This window comes from Lissotriton vulgaris, chromosome 3_1, assembly GCF_964263255.1.
Source record: "Lissotriton vulgaris chromosome 3_1, aLisVul1.2, whole genome shotgun sequence".
In the NCBI taxonomy this organism is placed as follows: Eukaryota; Metazoa; Chordata; class Amphibia; order Caudata; family Salamandridae; genus Lissotriton; species Lissotriton vulgaris.
The window spans coordinates 1249908737-1249930161 of NC_141689.1; the positions used below are offsets into that span (position 1 = coordinate 1249908737).

Here is a 21425-nt window from a genome sequence, read left to right on the forward strand (position 1 = left end):
TGTGTCTAATAAAAATAAAAATAACAAGTTTAAAAAATAAAAGTACACTGGGAGGTGGGAGGAGAAATGCGAGAGACGGCCTGGCGGGCGTGAAAGTGAAAGTACGGCCGGCCGTGGGCAGCAACAGCAGGGGTGAATAATTAGGGGGGAGGAGAAATGCCTGAGGCCGAGCGCATGCTGGGAGAAGTTTCAGATGCCTGTGGGAGGGAGGCTGATTGCTTTGATGTGGACGGGCTTTCCTTTCCAGTGCTCCACACGTACTGTAGGAAATCCGTGTGGTTTCAAACCTTAGTTGAGCCTCTATACTCTCGTCTATTAACCCTTGCGGGATTAATAGGCAAGACCTAAAAAGGATTAATACAATATGCCCCAAAGAGATGTCTTCGTTCAGCACCCGCAAATCTGATCTACACTGAAACATTTCTAAAGACAGGATTGGTGAGCCTTTATGATCAGAGTGGCTCAGCTATGGAATAACTAACCTTCCGCCCTGAAATCTCAATCTGACCTACTATACTTTAGGAAAGCCTTCAAGATCTAGCTATTTCCAGCGTTATCAATTGTCCCTGACCTGGCCCTTGCAGCTTGCTCTATTCTGATAGAAGGTTCTAGCGCCAGGATACCAGTATGGTGGCAGTGCGGTCTATAAGTGTTATATATAAATAAATAAATACATATGCTTGAAAAAAACAAACAACAGCAACTCCATGTTACCAGATGTATTGGCTTTGCCAAGGCATATTTAGGCATAGGCAGATTAAGAGATTTACTCAGAACCACAGGATGTTGACTGGGGCGGGTCGTGAACCTGGGTCCCCATTTCCAAAGTCAGCAGCACTGGCCATTAGGCCACACCTCCTCCCAATGTGCTGTATGCAGCAAAGGCACAAAGCAGGGCAACTCACCAAGGACTTTTTTGTCCATTGGTGAAATACCCAGTTATATAAACAAGGTTACAAAGCAATGTCAGCACCACAAGACCATCATGTAACTTCCATGCACCACCCCATTGCAGAAGCACCGCAGGCACCTTCTGCTTCTGGTGACGCCCACCTATTGGTGTTGGTGCGGTCACCACATGCTGCACAAGGCTCTGCCAGGGATTGCACATCATCCCAACTGTCTGTCGGTTTTCAGTTGAGAGCTGGAAAGCTTACTCATTGTGTTTTTTTGGCCCTCTGTTATAGGTGGATATAAATGCTGCTCAAACGTCTAGGTTCTCTCTAAATCCTTGCGCAGATCTGCTGTGCTGATGGAAAAGGGTTGAAAAATAACTATAACTATTGGGATGCGTTGTACTTTGACTTCGAGGTGACCTGCATTGTCTGGATTATTGCCACAGTATTTTACATTAGATGCATTACATTACATACGCCAAGAGGGCTGAGACCTGAGCTCAGATATACCATACGTTTGCACAGAGACTTGCTCTGGAAAAGACTGTTTTGATATATTTACACATGGATTAACTACTTTGCATCAAAAGGTAATACGAAGACATAGACTGGTGCCAAAGGGCCGAAGAAACCATCTACAAAAGCAGGGGCTGCGCCAAGATATGGCGGAAAATTTGGGGGCCATGGCAGAAATACGGGGAGATGAGGGGTGGTGTGGGACTGTAATACCAATTGTCATTTGTCTTACTTGTGCCATCGCAGGTCCATCATTGTCCTGCAAACTGCTATTTCACCACATGCACTGTGCTAAATGTCCTGTATTGTTTACTGATATGAGCAAAGTTAATAAAAAGATTTATAATATTAAAAAAAAAAGTTAATACGAGTGCAGCCCGAAAATTGATTAGGGTGACGAGACTCAGGGGCATATGTACAAGGAAATGCCAGAGCACGGAGCTGTGCCAAATTTGGCTGCGCCACGTTGCGACTTTTCCAAATCACTGGGATGCGTCGTGTTTACAACAATACAATGCGCCCCTGTGGTTTTTCCTAGCAGTGACGGTAAAATTAGTTGCATATCGCCAACGCAGTCACCCTTGCACCATGGTGCCTGTGTTGCAGGGAATGATTTGTTTATGGACAGGAAGATGTCCTCTCTTGCACCTAAACAATCAATAATGGTGATTTGTTACTTCTATGTGTGCTGCATTCTGAAGCACACATAGAAGTAGCAAATTATCAATTTAAAATGATTGTTTATGTGCAGGAAACGACATCTTCCTGCACATAAACAATCATTCATGGCGATTTGCTCTTTTTATGTGTTCTTCAAAATGTGGCACACATAGAAAAAGAAAAAACGAGGAGAAATAAAAGTATTTCTCCTCCTATCGCCATTCTAACACTGGCTGGTGCATGGTGTCAGTTTTTGGCGCTTCTCTCAGATTTAAAGATCCTTGTAAATCTGGGGCAGGATCAAAAAGCAATGGGTGTTGTGGTGGAATGCCTACAGCAACACCCATTGAACGGCCCTTGGGTACCATATTTACAACTACTACAACAAAACGAGACGGGGACGGTCATGGGAAATTTTAAAGACCTGCCCGGATTCACATCCCCAAATAGTATATATAATCAACAAACAAAAACCGGGGGTCTAAATACCAATAATATGGCGGGTTCCTCGCAACTTCAAAACAGTAAGTTGGTACCCTAGTTATAAAAGAAACCTAAGAAAGAGAACAACAGAGGGATCAGTGGGAAGATCCAAGCTAGTGCATCTGGATTGCCATCAACTAAACCTTGTGATCAGTATTATCATTTGGTCATCCAGTTAGTAAAATGGTATGTCTCTTGATCATAGAGACATACTACCATTGTAATGATAGCAGGTTGGATCTTATCCACAGCCACTTTAAGAGACAACAAATGAACAATTGAGAAGTTGATTAGATGAAAAAAAAGTCCTGCAAACTGCGATTTCACCACATGCACTGTGCTAAATGTCCTGTATTGTTTACTGATATGAGCAAAGTTAATAAAAAGATTTATAATTTTTTTTAAAAGTTACTACGATTGCAGCCCGAAAGTTGATTAGGGTGACGAGACTCAGGGGCATATGTACAAGGAAGAGCTTTACACCACTTTGTAAATATGGAGCAGGGCATTGCGCCACAGAAACATCATTAAAAGTGACTTCCTGTGGTGCAATGCCCTTTTAAATATGCCCCCAGTGTCATATCTACAAAGATTGTCTTGTTGCTGGTGTCATCTTTCAGCATCACTGGTGCGCAAACAGGCTGTCTTTACAGCATTGTGCCATCACGCAGAGAAGGGTGTAAACTGTCTTGCATGGATTTGCACTGGAAGTGAATGCCTCCATCTTTATGACCGGACATATATAGAAGGGTTAGAGACATTGGATGTGTGGTGTACACTGCGGCACACATGGAATGCATTAGATTCATGTGGAAATTAATCACCCCCCCCACCAATGTTTGCTCCTGCTTAAACTAGATAGGGGGTTTTCATGCAAATTCAGATCAGGGACATTAGTTGATAAGGCTGTGCATCACAACCTTTGGGTGTTTGCATTTTCTGGATTCCAGTGATGCCCTTTGCCTCAAAGTGGTAAAAACTGGACGTGGTGCTGTGAAAAGGACACTCTTCAGCACAAAACAACATTTGCGGGGTAAAGTAAATCACAGCTGCCACCATACATCAGGCTCGCACCAACACAAACCCTTAGGAAATCTGGGATAGAGTGTTCTCTGTACAAGTGCAGCCAAACAGATCCCAGAACTCAGACTGACAGGACCAAGGAACACAGGGGACAAGGTGGAAAAAAACTTGTGGCATTCTAGGATTGCTGAAGATTGGAATGGGGGAAAAAGAGGAAGGCATCCGCGGGGACCTTCCCGAAATGAACACCAACCAGATGTTGGAGTAGACATCAGCCACCTAGAAGCAGTGGGCAGTGACGTGGAGGGTGTCCCCTCCTACAACAGGCAGTGAGGGCGCACGCGATGGATTGAATGAGGAAGAGATGGCGATGCGATTCCACTGCTAGGGGCGGAGTTCGATGCAGGGCCATCAGACTGTAGGCAATCCTCATTGAGCCCCAGATCAGGGGCACACTTTGACTGATGTCATATGGTAACAAACTAACAGGGCTCACAACACGTTTGATGGTTTAGAGGGAGGAGCAACAGGTGCCTCAGGCAGTTGGGGGGTCGAGTAGTTCAAAGCTTCCAGCCTGAGGTGTTGGGGAGGGGGAACTCTTTGAGGGGAGGGTATAGAATGGGGTAGTATCAAAACAGGCAGTTGTTGGGGCTCACTTAACGATGCAAATGTACAGGTACACCTCAGGGAAACTTAGCACAGGCCGCAATGATGACATGGGTTGGGCAGTCCGAACGGGCTCTCTCCCTGTTGTCGTGCAATGTGAATGGCCTGAATAGTCAACTGAAGTGAGGGCTAGTGGCTGAATACCTCGCGAGACAAAACCCTGACCTCATACTTCCACAGGAGACGGACCTAGTGGGAAATGACGGCGGGCTTCTGAGTGGAGGGAAATATAAGGTTCATGTGCACTCTGGCTCCTCAACTGGTTCCAGAGGGGTTGAGATCCTAGTCTGGTGCCCCTTCCACTTACAATCACCAGATCCTGGACAGACTAGGGTGGTTTCTATGCCGCAATTCAAGGAAAGTGGAATGGAAATATTCTGCCAGTGGCTTCATGGTATCTCGCCCTGGCACAACAGGCAGCCAAACTGGAGGTTTTGAGGGCATGGATTACGCAGGCACCTGTTACCCCACTGCAATGCAATGGGGCTGCTGGATATTTGGCGGGAGGAACACCCGATGCCGAGACACTACTTTTATGCGACCAATACATGCCATGTTGAGGCTGTATATGTTGGTGCCCAGCATACAGATGGGCCTTTACCGTGATACAAGGTACCTACCAAGGGGTGTCTCTGATTATTCACTTATCGTGATGACTCTGACCGTCCCAGGCATGGGGGAATAATGGGAATGGAAACTCACTAGACATAAGATGCTATATCACTAAAGCCATGGGCAACTTCTTTGAGAAAAATGTAGGCTTGGTGACCCCTGACATAATGATATGGAAAGCTTATAAGAGGGCAACTAATATCGCACATCTGTGGAGAGAAGCAGAATAGACATAAAGAAATTGAAGACTTAAAAAAAAATGGGGAGACTGGAGGCAAAGTATATGGAGGCTCCAGACCTCACAATGATGGGCCAATTTGAGCTTGTTAGAGAAAGTTATAGGCAGTTAGGTGAGGATGAGGTGCAAAAACACTACCGGGACCTGCAACAAAGGTTTTCTGAACTCAGCAAAAAGAAAGGGAAAATGGCAGTTTGGTTGGCAAGCAGAAAAGAGGGCCAAAGATGGATGCATAACATCCTTCTGGAGACAGGGGAAATAGTCAGAAATGCAGATGAAATTGTGAAAGCATTCAAAATATACCTCCAGCATCTCTTCAGCTGTGAGCTGAACATAACCCTAGAGGAGATGTTGGCATTCATTAGGTACGTCCCCACTCCACTTTTAGACGAGGAGGACAAGGTGCAGCTAGTACAGGAGATAGGTGTGAGAGAGCTGGGCGTGGCAGTTATACAACTGAGGAGTAGAAAGACCCCGGGATCGAACGAGAGCCCACCTAAATTTTTTTTAATGCATGAAGGGTAAACTACAGCAACCATTGATAGCGATGTTTGAAAAAGCAAAAAAGATGGGGAGGCTCCAGGAAGACCTTAGGACTGCAACGAAAGTCATCATCAACAAAAGTGTGTAAACCCAGGGATGACTGTGCATCTTATAGGCCAATCTCCCTGCTCACCACGCAGGTCAAAGTGTTTGCCAAAGTTCTGAAGAAGTACCTTAGTGTGATCATCCACAAGATGGTGGACCCAGATCAGTCGGGTTTGTGCCACATAGGGCTATGAGACATAGTCTGAGAAGACTTTGAATGTCTGGGGAGATGCCAAATGATGCAATAACCCGCTCATCCACCTGCCTCTCTTGGAAAAGATCACTGAGAAGACCATCACAAACTAACTTGATAGTAAGATTTAAAAAATATCACCTTTTTAAAGACTAGCAGTCTGAATTTAGACTGCAGTGCAAAACAGACAGATAACCTATGCAGGTGGCCAATGATGCCCATTGATAAAAACATCAGTGAATGTTGTCTTTTCTTTTTTTTTAATTTTTTTTTTATTGAAAGTTCATAGCAGCAAAGTGTACATTAAAATCGACAGTATATATAAATATATCCACATATATATATAGACATATATAAATACACTTTATAATACAATAGATACGATACTATAGATACAATAGATACAACATTAACCAGAAGCAGTATTTAACAGGAAAGACAAAAATTAAGGCAAGATAAAACAATCCATTCGGAACATAAATCACGACAGCCCACGATATGATCTATAGGATCCCACACCTAGACTTCCTCCACCTAGCCACTGGTGCCCATACCCGTAGCCCCATTTCTCTAGATTTAATTCCTTTGAGGGCATACAGTTCTGATTCAATATTATGGATCCCTAACAGCCTACACATCCACATTTGAAAAGTTGGAGGCTCCACATCCTTCCATGCAGCAGCAATTAGTATCCTGAAAACAGCTGTCGATATAAAAACCAGCGAGTGAATGTTGTCTTTTCATCCAGCTTGATCTCTCGTCAGCCTTTGACACCCTCGACCATCAAGCTCTACTTGACACTCTCTAATCTCGGTTGGGCTTTGGTTGCATTCTCCTTAGAGCACGGTTTGTCTGCATGAGATCCTCCATGTCTGAGGCGAATTTTGGTGCCTGTGCCGCAACGGTCCCTTCTTATGCTAGTGATCCTAAGCCCGCATATTGAGCTCCTGGGAAGCTTCGGCAGCAGCGGCTTATAGTAGTAGATTACACTAGGTACCTGATTAAAATGATCTAAGGATACCCAAGGCACCTTTATTCTTGGTGGGTGCTCTTGTTCAGGGTTAAAAACAGAAGGAACTTGCACAGTAATGTTAGAGTTCATTATAGTAGTCATGTGTTTAGCCACATGTGCCCACTCGTGCAGTAGAAATTAATCAGGACCAAAGATGTGTACCATAATCTACTAGGGTGGTGTTAGACCTGGTATCTTTGGAGTGTTTAGCCTGTCTCTTTGCTTTCTGATCTCCTTTTTTTTATGGTATGCTGGAGTTCGTTGTTTTGCTGATTAAGTGTCTCTGCACACCGTTTCACTACTATTCCTTGCTACGGTGCAAGTGCGACTACTGTAAATTGCTGATTGGTTTTCCATGATTGGATTATTTGATTTACTGGTAAGACCATAGAAAAGTACACTGCATGTGTACAGGGGCTGTAAGTCAAATGCTACTAGTGGGCCTGGAGCACGGACTGTGCCACTCATGCAAGTAGTCTTTCAAAGATGTCTCAGACCCAGTGGCGGCTGGTGACATTTGAAGGGGGGTAAAAGTTCTAGATGAGTGTCTGGTGGCAAGCAAGAAAGTTTTGAAAAAAGAGTGAGTAAATAATGTATTTTCAAGCATGTTTGAGAAAGCAAGAAGTGACTTTGTCAAGCATTTGTGGCACACGCTGAGAAATTCATCTCCCAGTCCCTCCGCTCCTAGAAACTGACGCTAAGTAGTCTTTTCATGGCAAAAAAATCCTGCTGCTGCATGAAGCAGCGAGAGGGGTCTGTCGCAACTGTGTAAAACAGCCAGGTCTGTACCTGACATCTTCCCAGTGCATTATTGTACCAGTTGAGTTAGCATTCCATTGTCCAATGGACCTCGGCTTGCTATTGTACAGTGTGGATTTGTGAAAGGGCGGGTCAGAGGGATCGTAAGTGCCATTTTTAAACAATGCAAAAACCACAGTTGATGGACAGAATGCAGAACAATGTCATACATTCACCCCAGTACAGAGATCTGGGCCTAAATCCATAGTTTTTTTGCACTCCACACCAACCCAGTTCAGACATGGCCATATGCAAATTAGTCTGACCCTGTGCTTCATGGGAACAGTCCAGCCCGAACTGCCAAGCCATGCCTTCCCTGGACCGGAAACAAGCTTCCGAGGACCGGTTTCTGGCATTCCAACCATCTTCAGCCCGGCTTGCTTGAATCCAGTGGTGTGGAGAGCATGGGACATTTTCTGCATTCTGTCCATCAACTGTGGTTTTTGCAGCTTTAAACAATGCAGCCTCTGGTGATACAGGGCTTATACTGTATCTGCCTGAGTCTGCCTGGAAATATGATCATGCGTCGCATCATTTGTGGGCAGGCCCCCAAAAGGCCAAAAACAGTGACTACCAGGCTGGCACAATTTCAGCCGGGTTTACTAAATTTTAATGTGACACATGCCCAAAGCACATGTGTCATAACTTCACAAGAACCTACCTGCCTGCCTGTCCTGCCTGAAGCCTGTGTCTGTCTTAGAGCGTCACAGGCAGGCATGCAGCAGGACTGGGTTGCTTCTGCATTTGTTTTAAAATGGTAAGTAACATTGCTACTGGTGTTACTTAGCATTTTAAAACAAATGCGGAATGCATATGTCAGTGCGATACCGAAATAGGGTGGGTGCATTGAAGGAAACCGCCGCCATCCAAACCTAATATGACCTGAGAATCTATCCAATAACAGATTATAGACAGCTTTGTCTGAAAGCATAGTAGAAAAGGTGACATACACCCCGGATGTGGTCACCTCAGGGGCGAATTAGGCGCTGGGGCTAGTAGCTCATTGGCTACCTGCAACCACACACCTAATGCCCCTAAACCTAGGATTAAAGGGGCACCCCTGGCACCAGAACCTGAGATCTGAGAAGACATGGAAACAAGGACCAAGAAGACACCGAGTCCGCGATTTCAGGACCTGCACAAAGCAAAGGCGCAATAACCTGCACCTGTGGCAACCACTCTGCAATTGCTCAACTGCAACTTGTCCCGGACCAAAGACTGATTCTACCAGACAGAGGGACCCCTTTGAGCACCAAAGACAACTCCATGCTCCCTTGGAATTAATGGCACTAGTTCTCTTTAGCCCGCAGGTAAAAACATGCTCCCAGAACCAAAGAATCGCTGACCATCGGGCCCTTGGAGGGATTTACACAAAAGTAGATGTTCCAGTGCTTTGTGGAAAACGTAGTCCTGACCTCCAGCAAGTTTAATCTGGATATCGGTGTCCCCCAGAACTCAGAACATCGAAACATCATCTTGCTGACCTTACCAAAGCTGCCAAGGCTTTTTGGTGATGAGTCCGGTTACCACCAGCTTTGCTCAACGATGCAGCACAAGGGAACTTTGCAGCACCTTTAACAGACTACAGAAGTGGCCCCGCTGTCGACCTTTACATCCGTTTCCTCACCCACCAGCACTGTCTAAGCGGTAACCCTAGCTCTCCTACATCTCCCACTTCAGTACCAAGGACAGCCAGGACAACTCTACACACAGGCCTCTCTGGCCGGGTAAAATTAAACTGGCTGTTGTGGCTTGGTCCTGGGACCTGCGCCACCTTAACCCCCCATGAATTCCGTTTAATTCGACCGGCAAGTGACCGATTGTCACTAGTGCTTTTCCCCATTGACAGCACTGATACATTTTTGTTGTGGTGAAATGCACTGATTTATTTTTGCTTCTAAAATCCATAACTCTGGTTACACTCATCCAATTGTATTCATTTTGGTGTCTAAATTAATATAAAAATCTGCTTGGTTTTATCAATTTGTGCTGACTCTCCTAAGAGTGGTGGTAATTACTTATCCACGTTGATACTCTAAAATGCTTAACTCATAGTCTTCTAGTAAAGCCTGTCTGCTCTTTTCCACACTACCAGGACTGAGCTAAAGATTTATTTTTGTGAATCTAGTGACCCACTTGGAGTATTGTGAAAATATTGCATGGTGTGGCCTAATCACCATCACTACATAATACTCAATTTTCCCACATTGATCGCCAAAAGGATAGCCTTGCTACAGTCCAAGCTCATAAGTCCTGACCTACTTCAAAATGGACCTCACCAAGACATTATCTATGTTCAGACTAACAACAACAGATGCAAACCTGGCTCTCCCAAATTAATTTCAACAGCTTCACTCCTCGACTCATTGACAACTCCAAGTTCCTACGGTTCTACCTTGATAACAGCTTCAGTTTCAGGACTGTTGCAATGTGCAGTTCAAAGAAAGCCTGCACCCAATTGGTGGTTCACCACAGAGTGAAGACCTTCTTACAGGAAGAAAACTCCAGAACCACCCAGCTCTGATCTGTTCTCATTACGATAAAGGCAACATTCGACTGGATGATGATCTTGAGATCCACTTGACTTGACTGAAGAACATTGTCAACTCGAGGCCCACCTAAATCAGTGATCTTCACAGGTAGAATAGCATCACGCCAAACCTCAGTGAATTCTGTTGGCTCCCGTTTCTTGAACAAATACCATGAATGACCAGTTGCTCTCTGACGCACCAAAGTTTGTGGTGTGCAGTGCTAAGTCCTGTGGCGGAACATGCGTGACATGGGGCTGCAGCTCCAGACTCATAATTCTGAAATGCATGAAAAAGATGAGAGGTCAGACTTTCTCCTGCTGTGCACTGAGGTTCTGGAGTACCATCCCAACACAGATCCACCGGTCAGCGTCATGTCTCTACTTCCGTAAGGTGATGAAATCCCATCTCTTTGAGCAACAGTTCATCCCATTGTAACCACTAGGTCACTGAACGACCGTTGAAGAGTTCCTGTTTCCACCTCTTCCTCCCACTTCCCATTCTCCTCCCCTTTAACCTGCCCTCTGAGCCTCACCTCAGCATTGCTCCCTTTTTTTATGCACCACAACTTTCACTACTGCATCGCCCTCCCCCATTGGCTGACGAACCAACTGTATAACCCCCCATTCATGTCCAGGACTTTTTTTGCTCTGGACCTAGGTTTGTTCCTGGTAAGTCATCTCCATGTATTCTATCAGTAACGTGAAGAGTACCTTTTCACCCAAAGCCTGCACATCTAAACTCTTAACCTACCCCCTACACGATTAAACAATCTCTCAATTTAAAATCCTGTATTATGTGATTTTAATGGGGAAAAAAACAATATCGGTGGTTTATGGCTTCAAAAATAAAACTTGGATTTTGGGAAACAAAATCTGTCTTACGTCAGTGTTTTTCAGACAGTCCTTGCCCTTGTTAATCATTAGTTTGTGTCAGGATTGGGCAGCTCTTTCGGTATGTTCTCTTGTCTTTTTATACCCCTCTGTTTTTTTAGCACTCCCATGGGTCAAGGATGAGTCCCCCGTGCTCCAGGCTCTCTAGCAATCATTTACTAAAAGTTCTGGAAACTGTGGTATAAATAGAAAAATAAAGAAACGTTCAAAGAAACCCCACGCAGCCCATCAAAGAAGGAAATCACATTATTTCACAGGAGTTAGGACACAATGAAAGGAGCACTTGTGCTACTGTTTGTTCTATCTGTCGGCCATGCAGATCCCAGAGGTAAGACTCCAAACATATAAGCAAATAGTCATCATATGTCTTTAAGTTCCTGCTTCATAATATTGTTGTATGTACAGAGCACCCTTGGTGGAAATCCCAGCTGATGGTAGTTGCATATTAGAGCTAATTTGTAATGCCAATAACTGTCTAATTAGTTGATCTCTAAAGATGCCAGTTGGTTTCAGCTTTTTTTAATTAACAAGTAGAATTTCCATAGTGTTTTTCCCAATGGCCATATACAGTGGAACGGTGTTAACCCCTCATGCCACAGGTGGGTCAGGAGAACCCATTTGTAACTTGTCAACTGGATTTTCCACAAGGGCTTCAACTAGAACTTTTTTGAAAAGCATCATCAATAAGTGATCTTTTTTTCCGTGTTTAGGAAAGGGTTTGGGTTGTAAAGGCCCCCCTAGAGTGGTCCAAAATGTGCGAATATTCTGTACCTGGTGTTAAAACTGCGTTGAATGTTACTCAGATTTTTTAATAGAAATCCTCTGACGTTTTTCACCATGGTTAGTAAAGCTTTATTTCAAACAAAAATATTCCAATTAACTTAACACAACTGCGCAAAGAATGCAGATTGTAATAATGTTGCGCAAGTATAACAAAGTGAATATTAGGGCAGTCAGGCCTCCCTCTTTACTCGCCCACCAGTTGGCCCTGAGTCCATGAGTCTGTTCACAAGGGCATTTTGAAGTACATAAAATACACTCCTGCAGAAAATGTTTATGTACATGCCTTTATGAATCGGCCCACACCTCCAACGTGCAAAGAGCCTTGTGTTCGAACAAATTCTATATAATTATTCTCTGAATATTCCCATTTCATTCCCATTTTTGATGTTTTGGTGCTAATTTAATTCTCTAATACGTACAATTATTATACATAGAAGAGAACTACAGGAGTATTACTTTATTCACTCAAAAAAGCCTTTGTGAATAGGCCCATATATGTTCTTCTTTTTGCTACTGAATTATTTTCTTTAGGCAAATATTTAATTGCACTGTACTTTATTATTGTGTTTTCATGTTTAATATTTTCTTCAATATAATTTCGCGTTTTATATTTAGTACTGTAGAAACCACAACTAAGTGCTGCGTTGAGGGCATCGAGAGGGTGGCTTTGAAGAGTTTAAGTACTTGTTCTTCTCTTTTTAAAGCTTAAAACCGTTGCCACTTGTCTGCACCAACCAATAAAAGTCCTATTTCGGCTCTGCTAAATAGTTAGATGTGAAGAAAGACTGTAAAAGAACAGAATAGAAAGACATCATTTGAAATGGGTATAGACCGAAGACAGCTTGCTCCAGCCTGTGTTACGTATGAGTCAGGGTTGCAACAACTAACAGGTACCAGACAGTTTCGGGCAAAACCGGTGTTGGGAACGCACTACATAAATGATGGAACATAATGCTAAACAATACAATCATTATTTTTTGCACGAAGGGAAAAACTGGAGTAAAGAGATTGTGAAAGCTTTCCAAATAATGCAGGCACATTTACCGCTTATAAATCATGTTACCTATGTAATTGAGCTTTAATAAAAAACAAATATTCTTGAAGACTTTTTTGTTCATATATTAAGCATGCTGATTTTTTTTATTACTAGTTTTCCCTTTTCCACTTTAAGACATGGATCAATCTGGTTTTACTTCAAACTTATGGCCTCAATTTAGAGATTGGTGGATGGGATAATCCGTCATAAATGTGGCGGATGTGCGTCCCCTGTATTACAACCAATGACGCTGCAAATTAGTGGACCGGATATCCGCGGCTTCTTTACAGAGTAACCCACGCGCTAATCTCTAATTAAGACCCTTTAGTCAGGGGCGTAGCCACCAATAAGGCAGCTTGTGCAATGCAATGGGTCCCAGACATGGGAGGGAGGCTTACAACAGCCCCTTGAGCCCTGACATGGTCCCTGAATAACCATGCTGGAGTTCCAAAGATGACCCAGTGTGTTAACTTGTGTTTCAATCTGTCACATTTGGTGTGTGTTCAAAGACAGAGGTCATGTCAAATGCGAGTGTAATCTTTTGACACATTTCAGTTTATTCTTTTAACATGGAGACGGGTGTTTACTTTTCTGTTGCTTACTGCAAAGTGTGAACTGTGTGAAATTCTTGCTGGATTGTAAGGGAAGGATGTTGTATCTTGTTTCTTCTCGCACATAACCCCCGCACTGTGCCCACTCCAGAGTACATGCTACATTTCCCCACTGCATTCCTTAGAATAAACAAGCCAACATGCATTTGTGTTTGTAGTGGTCATTTGTTGGCCGCAGTTTTATTAGGAATACATGGATATACTTTGGCATTATTTGCATGCCCTGGACATAAATCCTCAACATAGAGCAGTCATATTTGCGTCATAAATCATATGCATTTGTCATACGTAATCTCTTTGTCAAAATCATATGTACATCACCAATTAGCAAATTGGACTGACAGTTCGTTGCTTAGCTAATTTGGAAGCTTGTCTTGTTTCTTGTCCCTTCTGGGTCATCCCTTTGCACGGTTGGGTTTGCGCTCTCTTTGCGCGGGGGGTAGTTCTGTCCCCGGAGTTAGGCCCCTACTCGCTACCTTGTTGGACTCTTTTGTGCCCTGCCATCCGGCAGGGGCTGGGCTGCGAGCGCCGTCTCCGTTTGCTACCCCCTTTTTGTAGGCCAAATCACCCAGCCGTGAGGCATCCCAAATTGAGTGGTCCTACACACTGCCCTTAGGCCAACTCACCCAGCCGTGAGGCATCCGAAGGTGAGTGGTCCTATTCCGGCACACCGCCCTTAGGTGTGCCTCCTTACCAACCATTATCCCCGTAGCTCTCCGCCACGCCGTCAGGGAGGCTTACGTCTTCCTGCGGCTCCCCCTCGTTCCTATTGTCTTTTTTCTGCAACCTGCTAGAGCTATGGCGTCCCACAGGTTGCTCCAGGATATCTGCCTGCCTTCCTCTGGCAGGTGTGTACCATCCTGCCCACAGACCAGTGGTTTTAAGGTCACTGGCCTTCTCTTGTGACACCATACTTGTACATTTGGCCCAGACTACCTTAGCCTACCGCCATTGGAACCTGGTGTGCTATTTGTTGCCGGGCCCCTGTCCTGGTTGCTCTTACTCCCCCCCCCCCCGATCATGGGGGGTGGGGGGCAGGGTACCTTAACCCGGCCTAGTACTTTGTCAGTGACAGACGGTCCATTCTGACGCCTGGGTAATGTTCTTAAGGTACGTAATCTATCTTTTAACATGGAGACGGGTGTTTACTTTTCTGTTGCTTACTGCAAAGTGTGAACTGTGTTAAAGTCTTGCTGGATTGTAAGGGAAGGATGTTGGATCTTGTTTCTTCTCGCACATAACAACATGTAAAGTCTCATGAATGAACTGTACAATAGTTTCAAAATAAACAGTATAGCATAAACGAGCCACTTATTTTAAAGTTCTGAAGTGTGATGGAAACACAGATTTTAATAGAATCAAAAGAAATCTAGACACTTTGCTTGATGAGGAGCTATGGCAAATGCTCGCCGAAACCCAGTTTCAACTCATTATTGTTTGTGGGCTTATAGGTGCATATTATCAAGAGGGGTTATCTCCGCGTTTTTGGCTTTAAAAGCCAAGAAAGCGGAGATAAAATTATCTCCCTATTACCTAGCTGTCGCTAACACCAGTTAGCGACAGCTAGTAGGAGATAGCGACCATCTTGGGCCCCGCTTTGCATGTCAGTGATATTTATCACTAATGACATGCAAAGTGGTCGTGCCTAGATGTTAGCGACTGGAAACAGTCGCTAACATCGCTATCTCCTATTACCAACTTTTGGAGATATTCGCGCTAAGCACGAATATCTCCAAAAGCTAACACCTGCCCCTGAGCAGTTCTTCGCCATGTTATCCAATGGGAGGTGGATAACATGGCTAAGAGCATTAGCTCGGTAATGCATGAATATCGCTGACTTTTCAGCGATATTCATGCATTGCAGCCGATTTTTATCGCATTTGCGATAAACCTTGGTAATACCAAGGTTTATCTGCGATAAAAATCGCCGCAAGTCGGCGATACATTTTTGTCTCTAACCAAGCAATAGCGATAATTATCGCTATTGCTTGGTAATATGCCCCATAGTTTTATCAGCAAAATTGTATGTCTGTGCACATTTAGCGATTGTTTCAAGGAAAATGTGCTGTCTGTAAATGACTGCTACGTCATGCTTTAGTAATGTATGCGTGGCAGTGTGCACCTAAATGCAACACCACCTACATAATACACCTGTGCCGCGTTTTCTTTGCGTGATGCTTGAACTTTTCAGATTCCCTAAGATTTCAGTGATATAGCATTAATGGCAGCATGCCCCACTCTGAAAATGGTTCTAGCACCATTCCCTATTAGGGCCACAGGAGCTCTTACAGCACTGGGACCATGTTGTTAGTGCCGTTCAATTCCTTCAGCTGCAGGAGTCATACTCCAAGCATCAGAATCTACTGACGCACCTGTGGTGGTACTGGAAAGGCATCATTTTGCGCACACGCAATGGGCGAGCAGTGCACATGCTCACATTTGTAAATGTAGAGTGAGCCATTCAGTCTTACCTTCCTGAAGCCAGCAAAGGCCATCGAAGAAGTTATACACATGCTGCAGCGTGGCTTCTGAAGACAGGACAGTCACAGTAATCACTGCATTCAATCTGACGGGTAGAGGGCAGAAAATAGCAGTTAGTAAAAGAAAATAGATTTACTTAGGACCAGGAGCTGGAACTGGGAAAATGAATAATTTGTTTGTTTCATTGTATGCAAAAAAAAAACACAGCTAACGTTAAAACAACTTATTAGGGCCACTAATGCACAATTCTTCCATATTAAAACCAGAAATCGGACTAGTCCTCCTTCTGAGACCTGTGGAAACCCTCCGCAATCTCAGAAAACCAGATGTTGCACTCCAGAGCGAGATTGGGAGAGAGGGGGAACTTGAGTGACGTTATACACAGTAGGAGGTGTGTATGGAGGAAGTGGGTGGAGCCACAGCAAAGTAGGTGTGGCCTCTGACAAACATTTGAGCACCTGCACTTCATATTTTACAAATTAAGCACTGCACAGTACTGCAACAGAGGTGGGCGAGACAACAAACTAACAAAGAGAGCCAAGCTAGGAGTCTGTCTTGCCTCTAAGAGTCCAGACATGAGCTGAGATATGGGAACATTTAGGGCCATAATTATCAAACTTTCATGCAGTGCAATGCAGCATGCCACCATGCTGCGCTGCATGAAAGTGAAAAGGCAGGACTGCTCCGTATTTAACATTTCATGGCACATTTCTGTCCTTTCCTTGCGCTGGCACACTTTTGTCTGCCTAATGCCAACGCAGGCACCCTTGTGGCATGGTGCAAGGGTGCCTGCGTTGCAGACAGGATTATTTTTGTACAGGAGGGGACACCTTCCTGCAAAAAAACAATCCTCAGAAGCATTTTCCTCTTTCTATATGTGCTGCAGAATGCAGCACACAGAGGAAAGAACGAGAAGAAATAAAGATATTTCTCCTTGTTGCGCCTTCCCTGGGCAGTGTAGCATTTATACGCATTCCCAGTCTACCACTCATAGTCAGTAGGGGAATGTGCCAACACCATGGTTGGATGCGTGGGAACACTCACGCTTCACCCATGGAACACCACCCTGGGGCAGAGTAACGCAAGTCAGCTATTTCAGTTATTCGTCAGACAGAGTGTCATTCACATACTAGTTCAGCCCTTCAGAACAGCATACATCCAATTGTTCAGAGGTTCGGCCTTCTTCAGCCAATGGCTTTGTTACCAATGTTCTTTAGGATGTCAGGTAGTCTGAGTAAGAGTATTTTGCCTGCTTACACTATGTTACCCTGAATCCAGAGGCGTCTAACCTCTGGAGATATTTCCTTTAGTTCATCCCCTAGCAGTTCACCTGCAAATGCTAACTAGTGTGAATTCAGGAATGAGAGTACCAGCAGCTCTGCTGTGATTGCCACTGGACCACAAGTTTCTTATGCAGAGTGCCAGGCATCGTTGCTTTAAGCATCAACACCATACCACCATCTTAAAACAGCATTCTGCATGTTCTGTGATTTTTTATTGTTCAAAGATGGCAGACTCTACGATGTTTTACTTTTCACATTTTTATTGAAGCACATGGCCTCCACATTTAGTTGGTATATGGTTTCTTTTGTATTTCTTTCTTTCTTTCTTTATTTGTTTTAGCATATTCTTGCACTACAAAGAAAACAAACCACCACCTCATTTTATGGAGGGCAAGTGGGACTTTTTTCCATGCCAAGACTCTTCCACACAAAGTCCACAAAGATCACATTTACACAGTCTGCAGTATTGGTCAAAGTGTAGCTGATAAGGAGGATTGATAATCTCAGTGCAAAATCAGGCTTCAGGGTAGCATACTTCAAGAGCTTTGAATTTCACTATTGGCCCAATGCCCCAGACACTAAACATGTGTCTCTGTTGCCACTATCTGTCCAAACTATGCTCCTTCCTAGTGAGCGGTGTACCTGTGGGAGAGCAGTGTGCTTGTGTGCGTGCAGGACAGCCACCATGTTTTTGGAGTGCATTATGAGGGGTTTGTCAGAGTGAATGCAGGATTAACATTCCTTTTGTGAGAGCAGGGTAAGTGGTCTAAAGGGTAAAAGTTGTGCCTTTGTGAGTACTGAGAGAGGAATATGCCTGTGTGAGTTCAGCGTGATGGAAGTACCTATGTGATGTGCGAGTGTGGAGTCCTTGAATATTATGATTTGTGTGCACGCACTTTACCAGGGCCAACCATATTGGCTTTTGTAACGCTTTTTATGATTTTGGCTTTGATTTGCAGAAATACAGTGCAGGGAGTGGAAATGCAATAGGGTGCGTTTGGGAATGGTAGTGAGTTTTGATATGGCAGATGTGCACTCTCTGGAAGGAGGTTGAGGCAGCTGACAGATTGAGATGTCAACCTAGTAAGGGTCCCCAGTTACTTTGCTTGCACTAGGGACCATGGCAACCTAGCTACATCACTGCCCTTAATTTAATCATTCACATTTGAAAAGTGGAAAAAATGTGCTTCTTAACTTTTTGTTAACAATAATGCAAAAATATAGCTGATTGTATTTAGATGTAAAGACATTTGGCCCATTTTGTACTTCTGTATAACCTTTAACTAAGTTGGCATCTGTGGTGGCAGGTACACCCAAATTTATAATTCTTTGGATATTCGTTATGGTTGGTTTGCTAGTAAAGTTCCTATGTGTGAAACGTCTTCAAGAGTTGCCTCAGAACACCAGACCGACCTTCACGCAAGCACTGATCACCAGCAGGCTGGACTACCGCAACACTCTCTGTGCAGGAATCACCAAACAACTCCTACAAAGACTCCAGACCATCCAGAACACAGCCACAAGACTTATACTCAACCCCTGCCCCACACCCACATCACACCGCACCTCAGGAAGCTTCACTGCCTCCCCATTAACAAGCGCAGCCAATTCAAACTTCTCATTCACACATACAAAGCCCTACACAACACAGGACCAGAATACCTGAACAGCCGCAAACATTTTCACCAACCCATCATATACCTACACTCTGCCTCCCTCACTCGCATACACCCCGTATCCACAAAAGCAAACCTGGAGGTCGCTCATTTTCCTACATCGCACCCAAGACATGGAACCTCCCTCACACATCAGAGCCTCCACTTCACTTCTTGTGTTCCGCCAGAAACTGAAAAACTGACTCTCCATATAAGCATCTTGGGACCAGACACATACACACCTTGCCCAAGTGCCTCCATAACATTTCGGGTAATGAGTGCGATAAACAAATCAATGTAACTTAACATACAGTCAAACAATTGTTTTCTGTAAACTTATTTTTGAGTCCACCATGTATAGAGCAAGTAACATAGGGCACATTAAACCCACTTAGAACCCTGTCGCATTTCACCTTTGTATCCAGAAGGTGTATGTTAACTTACTGTTAAAAGATTTTCCAGGTATACCACGTCCTTTGCTCCCTGTAGGTCCCCTAATTTCGCTGCCTCGCAGATATGACAGTATCTCTGGCAACTGCTTCCTTAGCTCTGAATTCTAAATTCTATGGACCCTATACCATAGAGAGCACTGGAAGAGCTAAGTTAAGATACAGTTTCTACCGCAGTTTTGGGTTGAGTGGTACCTACCCTAATAGTTGAAGAGTGGAGGCAGCACTATTTTACCACCTTAAAAAGTGGTAAATAGTTGTCTCAGGAACTTTAAAGCATGCGTTAGTTTTGGATGGAAATATAGCAGCATTTTTTGACGTATTTAAAGATAACAAGTGTACATAACGCAGTAACATACACAAAGCAAAATAAAAACACAATGAAAACATAACAAGGTACATCACAAAAAAGTAAAAACAGGGCGCACCAAAACAACCAAAGTCCAATACAGAAAAAATCGCTTTGCAGTAGTGCAGCAAAAAACACAACACGCAAAAGGCAACATAACACAGCACCGCCACAACAAATGTGCTTAAACGTTCCTGTCACACATTACCACCTTGGCATACATACTTTGAATACCTTTTACAGTCAGGAGGCAGGAATCACCAGATGAAGGGTACTTCTTTCCTTCGTAGTACTTTGTACGCTCCAAGGGGAAGACCTGTATAAGATGCACGTTGGTCAATAGGACACCCCACCAGGTGCAAGGAGGTGTCTGCTCAGCCCCCAGACCCAATGAACTCATGCAGTCAACATTCCACACTTAACATTCCACTCACACATCCTCACTCATGCAGGCTGAGCAATAACATAGACAAAGGGCATAGATATAACACACCTCCAAAATCCTGTTTTTATAATATGATGGCAAATAGTGTTTGGGCAAGAACAGCCACAATTACCACAGTAAATGAGAAAGTCAAAAACGTGGTGTGACCCAGCCCAAGATGTTATGTATTGTCACTCCTTGCCCGTCCAGGGTAAAAGGGAAAAACCTTGGTTAACAAGGGCGGTATTGTAGAACACAGCGGTCTCTCTTCCAGCTGTTCCAGCGCTTTCTTTCAGTGCTGATCTAAGCGGTACACAAAATCAGTGCTTAATTTGAGCAAGTGGTTTCCAGTGCTCAACAATAGCACTTAATTTTTGGCACCAGCACTCATGACAGCTGCCACATGGTGGCACTGTTTTTACACTTTAGATGAGCAGAACATCAATTGTTTATTAATTCAGTATGCATTAAAAACAACTAATACCTGCAGCCCAAGCTACTTTGATAGCTTTGGAGGCATGGAATAGGCTGATCTGTCATCAATAAGGCAGTGTGTTGGTTAGTAGTTGTGTAGGCACTGTCATTGGCAGGGCTAGCTGTGGCAATGGGTGATGCAAGCTGAAGAGGACTCTTAACTAAAGCCTGGCATTTTTTTTTTTATAAATTAAGCTCTGAATGCTCTTGCGCTAGTAGCAGTCGTAGTGATCTTTTTCAGTGTTTAAATCTGCTTTTTGTTAGTTAATAAAAACGGTATGGAGTATACTATAAAAACAAAGTACAGCTGCAGTTATAGTGTTGGCAAGAATAGACAGGGAACCCAATAATCCTGCACAGGAAACAGGGTATAATTGATCAAAAAGACAATCTTCACTCACGAACAGACTATACATTGTAATGTAAGAGAAGAACTATGAAGGAAACAAAGCTAATTAAACAGGAGGGCCATAAGAGGTTGAAAACACCCTGTAAAACCATAAATGTCAGTACAGACGGTGGCAATATTCCAAAAGGTGCAATAAGCAAGTGCAGAAATATGAGAGGGAGGCGTGTGTGAAATATTTACAGATAAAAGCAATGTATCTGAATGGTTGTCATGGAATAATGTTTGAAAAGAAAATATGACATACGTTTCAAAACAATCTGTGATTTGATGTGTTGGCTTTTTAACACCAAAGTAAAATCAGCCGAGTGTTCGGCAGGGCATATAAGAGAGTTCAAAAGCCATCGATACAGGTTATCAGGGTAGGC

The 21425-nt window shown here is 43.8% G+C and overlaps 1 protein-coding gene across 2 annotated transcripts in view; it reads left to right on the forward strand.

The window, feature by feature from the left end:
- Nucleotides 1-11278: 11278 nt before the first annotated feature.
- GC (GC vitamin D binding protein) overlaps nucleotides 11279-21425 on the forward strand; it is a 263059-nt gene continuing 252912 nt past the window's right edge. For both annotated transcript variants that reach the window (XM_086961757.1, XM_086961756.1), the window contains exon 1: nucleotides 11279-11434. In XM_086961757.1, coding sequence (XP_086817883.1) covers nucleotides 11377-11434 — 58 coding nt within the window. In that variant the 5' untranslated portion in view covers nucleotides 11279-11376. The remainder of the gene's footprint in view (nucleotides 11435-21425) is intronic.